The sequence below is a fragment of the Lissotriton vulgaris genome, chromosome 7, assembly GCF_964263255.1.
Source record: "Lissotriton vulgaris chromosome 7, aLisVul1.2, whole genome shotgun sequence".
Classification (NCBI taxonomy): Eukaryota; Metazoa; Chordata; class Amphibia; order Caudata; family Salamandridae; genus Lissotriton; species Lissotriton vulgaris.
In genome coordinates this window covers 204,247,834-204,264,292 of record NC_141695.1, presented here as the reverse complement: position 1 = coordinate 204,264,292, position 16,459 = coordinate 204,247,834, and the positions used below count along the sequence as shown (strand labels likewise).

The window sequence follows — 16,459 nt, the reverse complement described above, 5'->3', positions numbered from 1 at the left end:
TCTGCAGGCGGTGAATGCTGTGAGAGTTTTCAGACCTGAATCTGCCTCTTGAGTTTGGGAGTGTCTTTTCCTGGTGTTGTTGCGTGATGTGCGGATACCTTCTCACAGCTATGTGGTCACAGCCGTGAACGGAGTCACAGCACTTGACCTTATCGCCCATGCCTTTTGCTTGTCCACCTTCAGCCCGCTGGGTTCAGTGTGTAATCCCGGAAGGAAGAGACCTTTCCTGGCTGATTGCTTTTAGGCACTGAGTATAAACCACTGTTTATTTCTGAGCCACGCGAGCTGACTCAAGGCCTTCTCCTTGTATCTCTATTATGTTCTTCAAGCTGCTGCCTCACAAAGGTCCAGTCTTCGTCTCAACCATTTACACGTGAAAGAGACAGCTTTTCATGAGTTTCAGGTGGTTTTAAAACAACTTCGTCTTATAGCTACGGCTGCAAGTATAAATACTGCACACCCTGTACCTACTATCAGCCTGATTCATGTACGGGCCGTTTTGCGAGGCTCAAATAGCGAATCATAAGGAATCGCTATTTGAGACTCGCAAAACGGCATTCATGTAGGAATTGCTACTTAAATAGCGATTCCTACATGTTCTTTATTTGCGAGTAGCAATTTGCTACTCGCAAATACTCCCCATTCATTCCTATGGGCCAAGAGGCCCATTGGAATGAATGGGGATTTGCGAGTAGCAATTTGCTACTCGCAACTGAGATAGCGATTTTAAGGGTGACAGGGGTGTCCAAAGGACGCCCTGTAGCACCCCTAAAATGCACTTTTGGACAGGTGTTGCGCACACACATGTCCAAAGGACATGTGTGTGTGCTACATGCAACTTTGAAAAATGCTTTTAAAAGCATTTTTCGGAGTTTTTGCTATTTACCGACAGGTCTGACCTGTCGGTAAATAGCGGCCCCAAAAGTCCAAAATCGCTATTTTGTTGTGTGTCATGAATAGCATTTAAGGAATCTCTATTAGAGATTCCTTAAATGCCATTCCACGCAAATATGCGAATTCTTAAATAGCGATTTTTGCATTTGGTATCATGAATACCAAATGCAAAAATTGCGCTCGCAAAGGGCCAGATTCTGAGAATCTGGCCCTTTGCGAGTGCAATTTAGCTACATGAATCAGGCTGTATATCCTTAAAATAGAACACTAGGAAATCAACTATAAAACCATATCTATTTTCAAGGGCACCGAATGTAGATAGCCTGAGGTAAGAAACTGTGCTGTGTGTTAGTGCCAGTTTTAAGGTGACCTGATGATAAAACAAGCATTTGCAATGCAATAGGTTACGCATTTAAACAAGTTTTAGTTATTGGCATTTTAAATAACTGCCTTTTATTTTTATTTTTTTAAACGGAACCAAAAATAAAAGGCATTGTCATTTGCAATGTCAATAGCTCAAACTCAAATGCGAGATCTATTGCATTGCAAATGCTTGTTCTAATTGCAATCGGTACAATGGGGACTTTTAAATTGTACAATTCCAAGGTTCTCCATTTTCCAAGGAACCACCCTACTGAAGTAGTCTTTCCTCGTTGGTGCTACAAGCATCATCACCCAGGTGACCACGCCCCCTTGACAGCATCAAGCGTCTGTCACGGCGCAGGACACATGAGTGAGTCATATTGACTCAGTACATAAGGCCTCTTCTTTTTAGTGCTCCAGTTCCGATGCAGAGAAAGATACACTTTACTTCAGGGTATTTCATTTTACCCGTTTTTATTCCCCCAAACCAATTTTCATTTATTTTTTCACCGACCGTAACTTAGAAGAGAGGGCCAATTAATATTTATCCTTTCTTTATTTAAAAACTTGGTACCTCAGTGGCCTATGTGTAATCTGGCTACCACTTAAGGGGCTTGCGAGGTAATGTGTCACAACCACGTTTTTTTCAATAGCTCTTTTTAACCTTTAAAAGCCTCTCGTCTCTGTTAGGAGTGGTGATTTATCTTTGGTCCTCTGTTTGTTACTTTTCACCGTGATTGGCAACCTTTGGATTGAAATGTGGCCCCTATTTGGAAGTGAACATTGTGAAAAACAATTTCTAAGGAACATAATGGAAATGCCTAATGACTAATAAGTAAGGTCAGAATAATTCAGTGAGATGCCCTGCATGCATCATACTAAATCCTAAAGACCAATCCTCTTGCAATTTACTGATGGCATCCACCCCTCTTTTTAGGTTGCCATCTGTCAGCTCTTTGACAGGGAGCCTACAGGCCCACTGCTATCATTCCAACCTACCAGCCAATGGTCGTTCACAGTAATTTAATTTCCCTGTCACATCTAGACTTTGCATTTAAATCACTATAAGTTCTAAGTATTTCATTTGCTAAATCCTCAGTTGCCCATTTTCTGCCCTGAGGAAGACCCCCTTGTAAGGATCCAAGGTTACCTACGTCTGTCGAGGGTTAAAACGTTGACATTGTGTTGTATACATGCTAGTGTGGGCAACAATGCTTCTTCATTGTGCTGATTTGGCAATATAATGGCTACTATTTGAAGGAGGCTGGCTTTACGCAAGTGAGGCCGGCATTAGTTTTCCTCCAGTCTTTGACCAGTCTTTGATCAGCGTCCGCATCACATTTTGTGTGGCTAATTTTTTAGTGGCGGCATCCAGGATCAAATTGCATAATGCCCCACGGTCTGTGACATAATGAATTTTTAATCATGTTATTTATGCGTTTTTATCCCTTTGACCTATTGTATTGCACATGCTGAAAATGAAAATGTATCAAATAATTTTATACGTATATAAAAATGTTTTTATGCCTTTTTTGATTTTTATAAATCAAATAAAGTGTATTTGACTGACTGGCTACTATTTATTTTGTTTGTATTTAGTTGTCATGTTGGACACACCTTTTCTTTGAGAATAATACTGTTGATGTATATACTGCACTCACCCCCTCATTTCCAGACGAGCCTGAAACTTTCACGCCCCTACACGCCTTACTGCAGGCAGAGGCCCCGAAACATGTTATATCGTTACTGTATAAACAGGTACAAAACGCGTCTCAGACAACCTCCCTGAGAGCTCGGCTAGACTGGGACAATGATCTAGACATACCACTGACGGATGAGCAATGGGAAATTAGCTGCACACAAACGAACGCCATCATGGGTAACAATAGGCTACGTCTCATACACTACAAATCTTTGCACCGATTATATCACACCCCTGTCAGATTACATAAATTTCACCTCCGGGAGACGGACTGTTGCTTGAGATGTGGTGCGGCAGGGGCTGACTTTCTTCACTTGTCTTGGACGTGCCCTAAGGTAGAGAATACTGGACATTGGTTTTTGTGGGACTCTCTGACATGTTAGGCACCGCCATAGCTCCCTGCCCACTAGTGGCATTGTTAGGCTTGACACACACAATTGTAACTGTGCACAAAAAGTTTTTAGCAATGAGTTTATTGCTGGCTAAAAGGTTGGTGGCATGCAGGTAGGGGAGGGGTCGCACCCACAAGTTCAAAGCTTGGATAATGAACATGTCCACGTGGCAAGATCAGTTCCACACATATGCGGAACTACTGCTGTTGAAGTCACAACCAAAAGACATCTGGGGGCCCCTAACGTCTTAACCCCTTAGGCAACGGGCACGTGAGGAGATGATAGAGGACAAGGCATTGATGTGTGGAATATTCCCTAAAGTATTCTGCTGTATTCCATTAAATTCTGGAATCTGCCTGTATCCACAAACATCCACCCACCCTGCATTCTCCAGAGTCTCCTGATAAAAATAGTAGCTTACTTGTATGGGTGGGCCAAGTGCCCACCACAGGGAAGGGCCCAAAACATATTGTGGACCCCTCAAAGTTCCATATCACAAAACAACCTGGTTGTTTGGTAGGTTTCCCCAGATGGCTGCCGGGACCGAAAACGCATATGCCCCCCTTACAAAACCTGGTCGTTTTGTCATAGGTATTTTTGATGTCACCACATTGCGTTTTGGGCCCTTGCCTGTCACAGATACCTGGCACACCCACACAAGTAAAGTACCATTTTTATCAGGAGACCTGGGGGAATGCTGGGTGGTGGAAAGTTTGAGGTTTTTCTGAGACTAGAAGATTATGACACAGTAATGAAAGGAAAATATTTGACTTGTGTCACATTTTGAGGTTTGCATGGCATTGTGAGTAAAAGAACTGTTGGAATCCATGAAAGGCACACCATTCAGTACTCTGCATTTTTTTTAATGTTTACAAAAATATCAAAAATTGGTAGGTTTTCCCTAGAAACAAACTACACCTTAGCACAGAAAGACAGTCAAGACAAATATGAATGCCTATCCATCTGTTCCTCAAGTACACACAAATACTAGTTGATTTTGGATGAGAGATTTCAAAGAAAAGAAATGCACTGTTAATAATTAAAAGGTTAAAAACCTGAACCAATGACTCACAGCTCGTGATTTTAAAGCCACGGCAAGACACCAATCTCTTTACATGCCATTCACCCACCTTTCATACTGATACACACAAGACCATTCACACCACCAGCCATGGGCCCAGCACATTACAACATTCACTTCAACATACAGCGCCATTCAAGGGGCCATCACTTTCATACTCCTCGCGACAGACACAGTACTCATACGGCCTTGCGGTTGATGTAGTGTATGCAGTTGAGTTTGGCTAGCAGTGTGTGTAATGACTAGCAGCAAGTCACTACTCACACACCGTCTGCCAAATGCCAGCCCACACACACCACCAGTCAAGTGCCAGTCCGCGCACACCACGAGCCAAAGGCCAGTCCACCCTCACTGCCAGGCAAGCGTCAGTCTACCCACACCACCAGCCAAGCGACAGTCCCCCACACCACCAGCCAAGTGCCAGTCCATGCACACTGCCAGCCAAGCACCAGTCCATGCATGCCACTAGCCATGCGCCAGTCAACACACACCGCCAGCCAAGCACCAGTCTATGCACACCGCCATGCTAAATGCCAGTCCACACACACCACCATCAACCTTTTAAAAATAAAGAAAGTAAACACAAACCAATTGGAACTAGATACAAAACTAAAACTGCAAGCACGCCAGTGGTAACTAAATATATCTTTCTAATGCCAACTGTGAAACAGAGCTACAAATATCAAACAAAACAGACCAGGCAGTTCACTATTAGACTCACGGTTGCTCCCAAAAACTCTTTTGAGTGTGATACAATCTGAAACATGTGCGTACACACAGCCCAGGATCAGGAGGAGAACCAGCACAGTACATAGGACTCTCCTTCCGCATACCTCTTCGCAAATAGACACTACATCTCTTACAGGGATTGATTTTTTTTGGTGTGGGAGGAATTAAATCAGGAAAGTGTTGATCTTTCAATCTATCCACATCCTCCACCACTCCAAATCTAGGAACATTTGCCTGTTCCACTACAATACGGCTCACTATCACAGACTCCTAAAACTCAATAAAAGTCATCCTTGATGCTGGAGAACACTCCTTGAACAGAACAAAAGCCTTGAAATTTGCTAAGTTGAAGAGATGGATGGCCAACTTCCTATACTAAATGTAAGACTTACAAACAGAAATGTAAAGTTCCAACCCCTGATCTACTCTATCTACACCACCCATGGTCTTATTATAGTCTACAATGCAAATAGGTATGCACACTTCAGCAACCTGACCCCAAACAGCCACAGGTGAAGCACTTTCATCTTGAATGGTAGTCAGCATGTATACATCACTGCAGTCCACAAATTTCACAGCTAGCAATTCATCACTATGCAAGGCACTGGACTGTCCCCTGTGAAGCTTTTTGCAAACAAGCTCTTTTAGGTAACATTTACAGTTAGGGTGGATTGTGCCACAAGCAAGAGTGTTCACTTTGAGCAATTCCTTAAAACATTTGACAGCAGTGTAGAAGATATTAACAATCTCCTGAGGCGGAAAGCCGGGAGCGCTGCTAATTTTGCCTATTTTTAAAATTTTACTTGTGTTATTCTGTGTGTTCACTTACCGGCATCTTGCTAGGATCCCTGCCTGTCTTGAGACCCCCAGACAGCCGATTTGGACGCTGTCTCGGGGAATCCTCCCTCGCTGCCGCCATCTACAGCGAGCAAGTTAGCTCCGCCCACTTCACCGGCCACGCCCCCTTCCTTTCCTCCTCCTCCCCTTGATCACCATATAAAAGTATGTGCATGGGCCGGAGGCGCAGCGGACGGGCGCAGCGGGCGTGACGATTGCGCGCCGAAGGCGCGTCTAAGGCAAGCCCGTCTGCGCCCGTCCGCAACTGTCCGGGGCTAGGGGCGCGTCACTCTGCCCAACTTACCATCTACTCCCCCGCTCAACTACGTTGCCTCCGGGGACCATGGTCCTTACCAGCCTCCACCTGCTCTCGCATTTCGTCTCTTGGTCTGTCTCTGGCTGCTCCCCTTGACCTTCCCCCTCCCCAATTCGCCCCCCTCCACTCTTCTAGAGACAATGTTCTCCCTGCTACCTCCAAAACCCTCTCGGCATACTACCTAAACACCCGGTCTGCAGTAGCCCATGCGCACGAACTATCGGTACTGCTAGACCTTCATGCCCCAGATCTTCTTTTCTTAACGGAAACTTGGTTCTGTGATTACTCCCTCCCTGCTCTACTGGCCACTTTACCAGCCCCATATTACGCCCTTCGAGCAGATCGCCTAAATGGCAGAGCTGGGGGCGGCGTGGCGGTCATCACCCGTACCGACCTTCCCTTCCAAACTCTGTCTCTGCCAGACATCGCCACCACTGAGTATCTGGCTATCCGCACCACTTCCATCACGCCCCCTCTTACCTGCATACTCACCTATCGCCCCCCTCAATCCCCTTTATTGTTTCTCCCTGACTTTTTGGAAGTTCTGGCCACGATCACCGTTAACAACTCCTCCATTCTACTCTTGGGTGATTTCAATTTCTGGCCCTTTGACCCAGCTGAATGTCCATCTTCAAAAGAATTTTCAGAGACCCTTCAATCTCTCAACTTTACATCTCATATCCATTCTCCTACCCATATCAAAGGTCACATCCTAGACCAGATCTGGTCCCTGAACTGTCCCGTAGAGTCCCTTTCCATCTCGCCTTGCACATGGTCTGACCACCACCTGATCTCATTTGCCCTTCCCATTCACCCTCCGGTCAAGCCCCCCCTCCGCCAAAAAATCTGGGCTCGCGCTTGGTGACGAGTTGATCCGGAAAATCTATCCTCCCTACTCACCACTTCCCTCCCTTCCTTACAAGGTCTATCCACCCTTTCCCAGGTCAAGGCCATTGAACAGTGGCTCTCCTCAGGCTGCGACTCCATTGCCCCTCTAAAACGGGTCACCTCTAAGTGTGAGAAGGACGCCAATCAGTGGTTTAACGAAGATCTCAAGGCCACCAAACTAGCGGTACGTCGTGCGGAGCGGGCCTGGAGGAGAAACTATTGCCCCCCACTGCGATTGGAGTTCATTAACATCCTGACCCAATACAAAAAGGACATCTTGGAGGCCAAAACTACCTATTTCTCCTCCAAAATCCTCGCAGCAGAGAACCAGTCGAAGGAAATTTTCTCGATCGTGCACAATCTTGCGTTTTCGGACAGAACATCTTTAAAGCCCGCCCCTTCCAAGGAACTCTGTCACTCCCTCAATAACTATTTCATTCAGAAAATAGCCACCATCAAGGCCAATATCCCTCCCCCTCCCCTACGTTTGTGGATCCCCAGTGTCCCCCTCCCAAGGGACAACTCACCACCCTCCCCCCTCTGACTAAGGAATCTCTGACTTCCATAATACCCCTTGTCAAATCCGGCTCCCTATTAGATCCCTGCCCTGCTCATATTCTCCGTCCTATCTTTACGACTTGTCCAGACCCCCCTTCACCTCCTCAATAGCTCTCTTTCCCAAGGCGTGGTACCTAATCCACTCAAATCAGCGGTAATTGTACCCATCTTGAAAAAGCCGGGCGCGGACCCCTCAATCCCGCCAATTTTCGCCCCATCTCCCTCCTGCCATTTCTGGCAAAAGTGCTCGAGCGCCATGTCACCTGCGCTCTGAGCTTTTTTGTGGAGAAGCACGGAGTTCTTGCCCCCCGCCAGGCCGGGTTCCGCCCCGCACACTCTACGGAGTCCGTAGTCCTTTCGGTCCTTGACAACCTCAGGGAGGGAATGGACACCAACCAGCCCCAGGCCTTGGTCCTCCTCGATCTCTCAGCCGCTTTTGACACGGTGGATCATACCATCTTGCTTTCCCGTGTCAAGGCGGCGGGGATCGGGGGCACCGCACTGGTCTGGTTATCCTCCTTCCTGAGGGACCGCACCCAGGCAGTCCGCCTGGGTGACTTTACTGCGGACGTTCGGAAAGTTCAGTGCGGAGTCCCCCAAGGCTCCTCCCTTTCCCCTCTTTTGTTTAATCTTTATATTGCCCCTCTTATCTTCTCACTGCAACAAATGGAGGTCGCTGTGTTTAATTACGCGGACGACCTCCAGCTTGTCTTCAATCTGTCTTCTTACCCCTCTTCTGTTCTTAACTTCCAATCTATTATGATCCATATCCGGGACTGGATGAAACACAACCATCTGAAACTCAACCCAGACAAGACCGAGCTGGTGTTGACGGGTGGTTCATCCAGCCCCTGGTCTTCTTTATTTTGGCCACCCTCCCTAGGCTCTCCACCTATCCCCTCTACCTCAGTCAAACTCAACTCTCAACTCACCCTTCACTCCCAGGTTAGCTCTGTGGTTTCTTCTTCCTTCCTTTCACTGCGCACTATACGCAGGGTGTCCCGTTTTTTTTCCTTTGCTGCCCTCAAATTGATCACCCTGGCTATGGTCGTCTCCCGCCTGGATTACGGCAACGCCCTATATGCAGGTATACCTGCATATAGTCTACGGCGTCTGCAGCAGATCCAAAACCAGGCGGCGTGCCTGGTGTTCAAACTCCCGAAGTCTCACCACATCACTCCCCTCCTAAAGTCTCTGCATTGGCTCCCTGTTCATGCCCGTGTCCAGTTTAAGCTCGCATCCATCACCTTTCAAGCACGACTGGGCACGGCACCGGCTTTCATCTCATCTGAGATCAACCCCTATGTTCCCACCAGGGATCTACGTTCATCTACCCAGTCCCTTCTTACAGTCCCACGGTTCCGGAGAAAGAAATGGGGGGGTTCGAAATTTGCGACCCTTGCCCCGCTCCTCTGGAACTCCCTGCCTCTCGAGCTCAGAGCCTTAACCCTGTATCCGCAATTCCGGAAGCAGCTCAAAGCTCATCTGTTCACGAAGTCCTTCAATTAACACACTAGCAGTTTGTTTTTCCTTCATCCAGCTCCGGCCCCTTTGCCCAGATCTTTTGTTAGTTGTAGCGCCATGAAACCGCTGGTGTACGTGCGCTTTATAAATAATTTTAAATTCAAAATTCAAATTCAGATTCAAATATTTGGGTACAAATGGGGACCTTTGTTAAAAAGTCCTCTAGCAAGTTCCCACACAATTTTCTCTGAAACTACTGAAGTGGACGGACAGCCCAGGGGGCAATAGTGGAATCCCTATCAGTGTCCACAAGTAAAATTATAGACATATCCTGTCCTAATCTCAGACAACATAAACATCTTAATTCCATAATGTGCCTTCTTTCTAGGAATGTACTTCCTAAAAACCAAATGTCCCTTGAACAGGACCAAAGACTCACCCACAGCTATTTCTTTCCCTGGATATAGATCTCTGAAAATTGATCTACAAAGTATTCAAGGACAGACCGAATCTCAAAAAGGCGGTCACAGTCAGGGTGATCTGGTGGCAACGCCGAAGCATTATCAACAAAATGCAGCATCCAAAGCAAAAGTCAATACTGATAATGACTCATAATTGCAATAAATATGACAGTTGCCATCAAGAGACTGGTAGACCAATATGAAGCCAGGGATGGCTCCCTTATCAAGCCCATCAAAAATGTGAAACCCAAAAACTCCTTCATATCATCTAGATTTGTGGGAGTCCACCAGGAAGCTCTAGATCAGGGCATAAGTCTGGCACTGTTGTCCCTCAAATACAACTCCGCATACAAATTAGTCTGCTCAACAATCTCAGCCAAAAATACATCATCCATAAACAATAGAAAAAAACTGAATAGGCAAAAAAAATTCACAATTCACTCTACTCCCTGCATCACCACTAAAGGTAGGCAATACCAGCTGCACCATGAATGGATACACAGAGTCCAGCACTACCACTGGGAAGCCTTGCAGTCCCAGGATGCAGTCCAGATGCCTCAATCTGCACCATCTACACAATCTTGTCCTCCACATAACAGGCCTTTCATCCGCACTGAGAGTAGCTTAATCTGCAATGAGAGTTCCTTTATCATCAGATGATTCCTCGTGGACAGAAAAGTCACTGCCGGAATCTTGGGCTTACTCCTCTGCCTCATATGCACAGCCTCATAATCATGGGCAGAAGAAGATTAACCCTTTCGATGCTGATGACGAGCTCAGCTCGTCATGATGCACAGTTGAGCTGTGCTGATGACGAGCTGAGCTCGTCATGAATAAAGGGAAAGAGGATTTTCCAGCACAGGGGGGGAAAACCTGTAGCAGCGAAGGTGTTAAAAAAGCATACCAACCGCCTGCTGAGCAGGAATCCTGCTGCTTGCCATAAGCCTTACTAATAAGGGTAACTCGACAAACAAGTCAACAACATCAAACACTTTGTAGAATAAGTAATTAAAGAATAAGAATAAGTAATAAACAAAATGTTGCTTTATCACAAAGACCTATGCTCTCCAAAACAATACCAGTCATTTGCCAGAAATACCTAGACTCATAACCTTCTACTCTGCCCAGACGCAGCAAGGACTAACAATATCCCACTAAAAAATAAAAATAAAATTACATATGAGACAACGCAATAAACACTGTGCACAAATCCCAAAACAATTTCACACTCAAAGCATAAGTTAAATATGCAGCATCTATGACACCACTTACAAAAAATTCACTCATGCATGACAATAATACCCACTTGGAGTAAACACAACAAAAAAGTTTATCTGACCAAACACCTGCAACTACGCAAATTGCAGACCAACCACTGCCGAAACTGCAAAAAGGAATCGAAAGCTTTGCACGAGAATAAAAAGGAGAAATAAAACATTACAATCACATATGCAAATAATGCACCACAATCTACTAGCCAGATGGCCCTAAATATTATGCCAAAACATGCATTCCCAAAAGGGGCCTCTCCCCAAAAACAACTTAGTTAAACCAGCATCCCCAGTGTCTAGTGGCTTCTGCCCCCCTTGGGGGAAGATGGGCCTAAAAACATAAGGCTGATCTGCCCCCAAGGGCCAAAATAATCACCCCAGCAATGCGGAGCGACCCTTGCCCAAGGGGCCACTCTCAGACATCACTGAAAATTATAAATAATAAATCTCTGGTGTCTAGTCTCTTCTGGGGGCAGATGGCCTAAAACATAAGACCGATCTGCCCCCAATGGAGGCAGAAATTAATACAATAATTACCCCCATTAAGGGGAGTGACCCTTGCCCAAGGGGCCGCTCCCCAACAAAAAAGAATGCACTGGTGGCTTAGCGGGGAACACAAAAATAACTAAAAGGCAACTACCGATTTGCCCCCCAAGGGGGCAGAATCGGCTAAAATAATTGCTCCCCAAAGGGGTGCTACCCTTGCCCTCCCCACTATGCAAAAAAAGGAATATCCCTGGTGTCTAGTAGGCAATCATACAGCAGGAATGTTCCAAAGAGACATCAGAGGATAGGATAACATGGAGGGGTGGGGCTGGGGGCAGCAGAAGCACTTGTGCTGCCTTTCATGGTGTTTTTTTTTTTTCAAGCTAAGCCCACTGGGGTAGCCCTGCTCTCCCCCATGGGTTGGGGCATACGACGGCAGGGCGCCATCCCATGCAAACGCCCACTGTAGCTTGTGATGGCTGCCGGCCGTCATACGCATGCAAAAGTTAATAAAGCAATCGTTTTTTAAATATGCAGACTGTCTTCCTTAAAAGGAAAATGGGATGCATGTAAAAAAAAAGAAAAAAACATTTTAAGTTTAAATTTTAAGAGTATGTAGTGGACTGAGGTACCACTGCCTGCTCTTAAAAAAAATTGTTTACATTCTCAGAGGAGAAGGGATCCCTAGAGGACACCTTCCAATTTGCAAATTATTAGTAGGTAACAAATTAATGTGGTTGCAAAACAGTGATACGTACCACTTTGATTTGGTAGTTGAAAAGGGTGTCCCAAGCACGCCCCTTCCAAATACAGATTCAGTATGTATTTGCAGTTCCAACTGTTGTTAACGAATCACAATGTGGGATTCATACATACCAAAATACTGTTTTGCGTTCGCAAATGGGGCGATTCTGCGAGTCAGTCCGCTTACGACCGCAAAACAGTTTTGCACACATGGCCCTTGCTTCTTTCTAAAGATCACATGGAAGCATGTTCCAATATTGTATACGTAATCTTGGACAGCGTGATGGGCGATAGCAAGCCAAACTCCTAGGACCTCAATATGGCTTTGGTGGTCCTACAGTGCCACTGCCACCATGCCATCTGCTGGAGAACCGCCAAAGCTGTGGTGTTCCCACCTACCACATTAGGAGTTATATCCTGGTCCGGTGAGCGGGCTGCAATGGTCTGACGGCGGAGATCTGTTAGGCTCATCGGAGAGCCTAACATGCCGACTGCTGCCGTCACAGTGCTGACTGCACAGTCCACATTGGCGTGGCATGCACAATGTCTTTCATTCCACTCTGTGCAGGAAACCGGGTGCCATGCCAGGGGGGACGCATGTGCCCCCCTGCATGCACCTGCAGGCCCTCAGGTGGCAGTGGTCCTGTTAGTGCCACTTAGTCCCAGCTCTGCCACCCTTTTCAGGGAGGGCGGTAGTAAGGCAACTCAGAATATGCTTGTCAGTGCTGATGTGGCACCGCCAGCATGTTCCTTCCTCTCACCTCTGTGTGACTACTCTGGGATCCTGGATCTTTAGAGTTCACAGTGGTCCTGTGGTGGTCGGACCGCCACACTCAGAACACTGTAGCGGACCAGGACTGTGGCGGTGGTTGGACCGCCACCCGAGTGAGGCAGTCCTATGGACCGCTGTACTCATAATAGGGCCCTTAGTCAATGCATAAACACTGTTCAAATTAACAGTCAGGTGTACAAGTCACAGAGTTTTAAAAACAATGCATGGTTCGATGCAAAGTCAATGAAAGGAGGCTTAAGCTCCAGAGAAATAATCTGAGCCGAACTACCAGCCTGACAAAATTTGTGAAGACGTGAAGCTTGTGATGAGACAGTCTCATTATGTCAGAACACTGTTTTGCAATGATAAACATAAGCAGGTGTGAAAGCATTTAAAATCAACAACTTACCTGGAAAGGAGTACAAAGGGAGGATTCTCTATAAATTGCGCAGTTGAAAGAAACATGAATTGGCACTGCTTTAGCTTGAGGACAGAGTTGGACCATAATCTACTTTGACCCCTTCACATTTTCTTCCGGCAATAAGAATTTCTCCCTGGACTCATTCTACTTTGTGGTAATGTGAATTTGAGAAAGCTTCATGAAAGCTAAGGAAAAACAGAATTTCATTTTTTATTTCTCTGAAAACCTTCCACAATATTTCTGGTCCTGCCTATATTCCACAAGAAGTTGCTGAGTATTTTGGAGATTTAATCTTTAAATCTTAAAGCTTTTACAGATTTTTGAGATTAGGATTTTCAAGTAATATTTCCTATATTTCAGAAAGAATAAATATTGATTTTTTTATAAAACTGCAGCTTTTATAGTGTAAACTTTTCATAATTTAATTTCTGTATAGTCACCTGAATTGCTTTCAATTGCTTTCAATTATAATGATCTTTTGTTGCTGTGCATTATCTGGAATGTCTTTTGAGTTATTTATATGTTAAGATTTTTGTATTGCAATTCCATTTCTGATTACATGACTAGAAGAGTAAACTAAAACATATTTTGAAATAGGCATGAATCCCAGAATATGCCTTATTTTTTATCGTAGGCTGTTATACAATAGTCAGTATATTTTCAACCAATTCTGGGATGTATGTGAATTATATTTTACAGTTATATCTTAAGAATACTCGTTTTACCTGCGACTGTCTATTAAGTCTTTAGCCTTTTTTATTCTGGCTAGTGAAACAAATCTTGTAAATTGCCCTCACATTTATCAAGACATTCCTAGTGTGCTGGACATTCCAAGCATAGTAATATAAAATGAAAACAAAATACTCATATGAGGCCAACAGATGTTTTCTAATGACTGCAATATCATGCCTTTTGAACATCAAGAGAAACATACAAATAACATGGATATTACATTGTGTTGCTTTTTGGCTGTGTGTAGTTGTTTTTGCTTCCATTTACATCAATATTGCATGACTTTCCTATTTTTGTTTTTAGATATCCCTAAAGGGATACAAGCAATTCTTTTATCAGCAAGAGCAAATGAGATGAAATTAGGAGATACAGTGTCCATGAGGTGTATGGTTACATCCAGTAACCCTTTTGTTTCTGGATATACCTGGTACAAAGATGGGTATGAGACACTATACCAATCAAAGTCAGACCTGATGATGGAGAACCTGAAAGCCACTGACTGTGGAAACTATTCATGTGAGGCTCATAATGCCATTGGATCATCACTTCGTTCTCCTCCCATTTGGATCTGTGTGAATGGTAAGTGAAGAATTAATTCTATATTAATTATAAGGAAAAACATTCAATTTCCAGTTAGCTCCATTACTGCACCCTAGAAGTGACCCAAGTGTGCATGTGTGTTTGGTTGGCCGTATCAGGCCTGCCAAATACACATGCGCTCTTAGGTTTCCCCAACCCGGCTGTATTGAACAGCCAGGTTGGAGAAACAGCACAGACTCACTGACCTGAGCATAGCATCAAAGTAGCCCACTCAGGTCAATCCATGTGCTGCTCTCATCGCATGAGAGCCGCTCGTGGATTGGACAGGGTGTCTGTAATGCGACCAGGAAGAAGAACACTGAGGCTCGACGTGGGAGGCGACTGGAAGTTCTAGTCTTCTTTTTAAACAAATATTATTAAACTACGCCCCAGCACTCCTACTCCTGCGCTCCACCTGTGCCTCCACCACCCGCCCCATCACTTTTCATTTGTGGTGGCTGCCACTTTTGGCGCTTGTGATAACCCCCTTACCAGTTTCTTATGCCTATTCACTTATAGTATGCCAGCCACAAATTTGTTCTAATAAAATGAAACTTGTGTGTTACGATTCTGCAGCTGGGAAAGAAATGTCAATCTGTCTGGAATCAGCAGGATATCTGACATTTGAGTATGGCTATGAGAAAACCTGTGAGTCTCTCTTTTTAAGGCCGTTGTGTAATTGCTTATGGTGGCTGGGGCGCAGTGAGTACCTAGCCAGCCTAGGACAAGAATATGTAACCTTGCTCTTTGTATTGTGGGCTTTGTTATTTTGCTGTGTTTTTACTTTCCCTGCTCAGAAGACTCTCAATCCCTTGACCGAGCATATGGCTTTACCGAATCACTCCCACAAACATAAATTTCTCGAAAATGTCTGTGTATTGATTTAGATAAAATCACAAAAATCATGCTTTCTAAGTAAAGTTGTAACTTTTTGCCAACTCTGTAGTTATGTTATTCTACGTTTTTATGTAGCGTCAACAGATAAATCCTCTGGGAATTAACATGGGAAATCTATTTTTTAGGACCACTCTTTTTTAGGTCTCGGCCTTCGCAACGCGCATGCGTTGCAAAGAAAAAATACCTTTTCTGAGTGCTAAGGCTTTTCAGCCAAGCACGTGCATGCGTTCCATTGCCTTCAATGGCAACGCGTGCACATTAGGATATTCACTCGCGGGAGCGCACGGCCCATCTGGTCGCAATTATCGCTCCCACGAGTGAATCCCTCCCCCCCTGCTGCCCAGTGAGCGGCGTGCTTTTTTTAAAATTTAAATGCAGATGATGGCTTTCACGGCCCTGCTGCTTTACTGCCGTGCAGCCAATACTTGTTTTTATCTTCTCTCGTGCACCCGTAGTCTGCGTTCAGAGGTGCAGTTTTTCTGCAAGCGTTATGTTGTACCTGACAGTGAGATTCTCTTCAAGGCCATTGTCCTGCTCGACTCTCGCGGCAATTCGTCCTATCCCGTCTCAGATCTACGGAGGGGGCGCGGGAGTGCACGTGGCACATCAGGCGCATCCAGGAGAAATGACAGCACGGCCCCAAGGTTGGATATGAAGATTCATCACTGTGCTTCATACAACACACCGATTAAATGGGCTAACAACGAGCGCGCACACAATAAAACAAGACCACCACAGGCACCCGTCTGAATGTACCTAAAGGTTCTTAATTGAAAAGCGGTCCTTGGCACCTACAAGCAGCTTTTAAAGAGAAAAAAATAAATGAGTGGGGAGTGTATGAGGTGCCCGTGGCCGCAGCTGAAGCCTCGTGC

General features: G+C 45.2%; 1 protein-coding gene across 1 annotated transcript in view; it reads left to right on the top strand.

Annotated features, from left to right (window-relative positions):
* Nucleotides 1-16,459, top strand: part of LOC147701198 (B-cell receptor CD22-like) — a 324,178-nt gene that overhangs the window by 79,039 nt on the left and 228,680 nt on the right. The window contains exon 4 of the mRNA XM_086929943.1: nt 14,415-14,690. Coding sequence (XP_086786069.1) covers nt 14,415-14,690 — 276 coding nt within the window. The remainder of the gene's footprint in view (nt 1-14,414; nt 14,691-16,459) is intronic.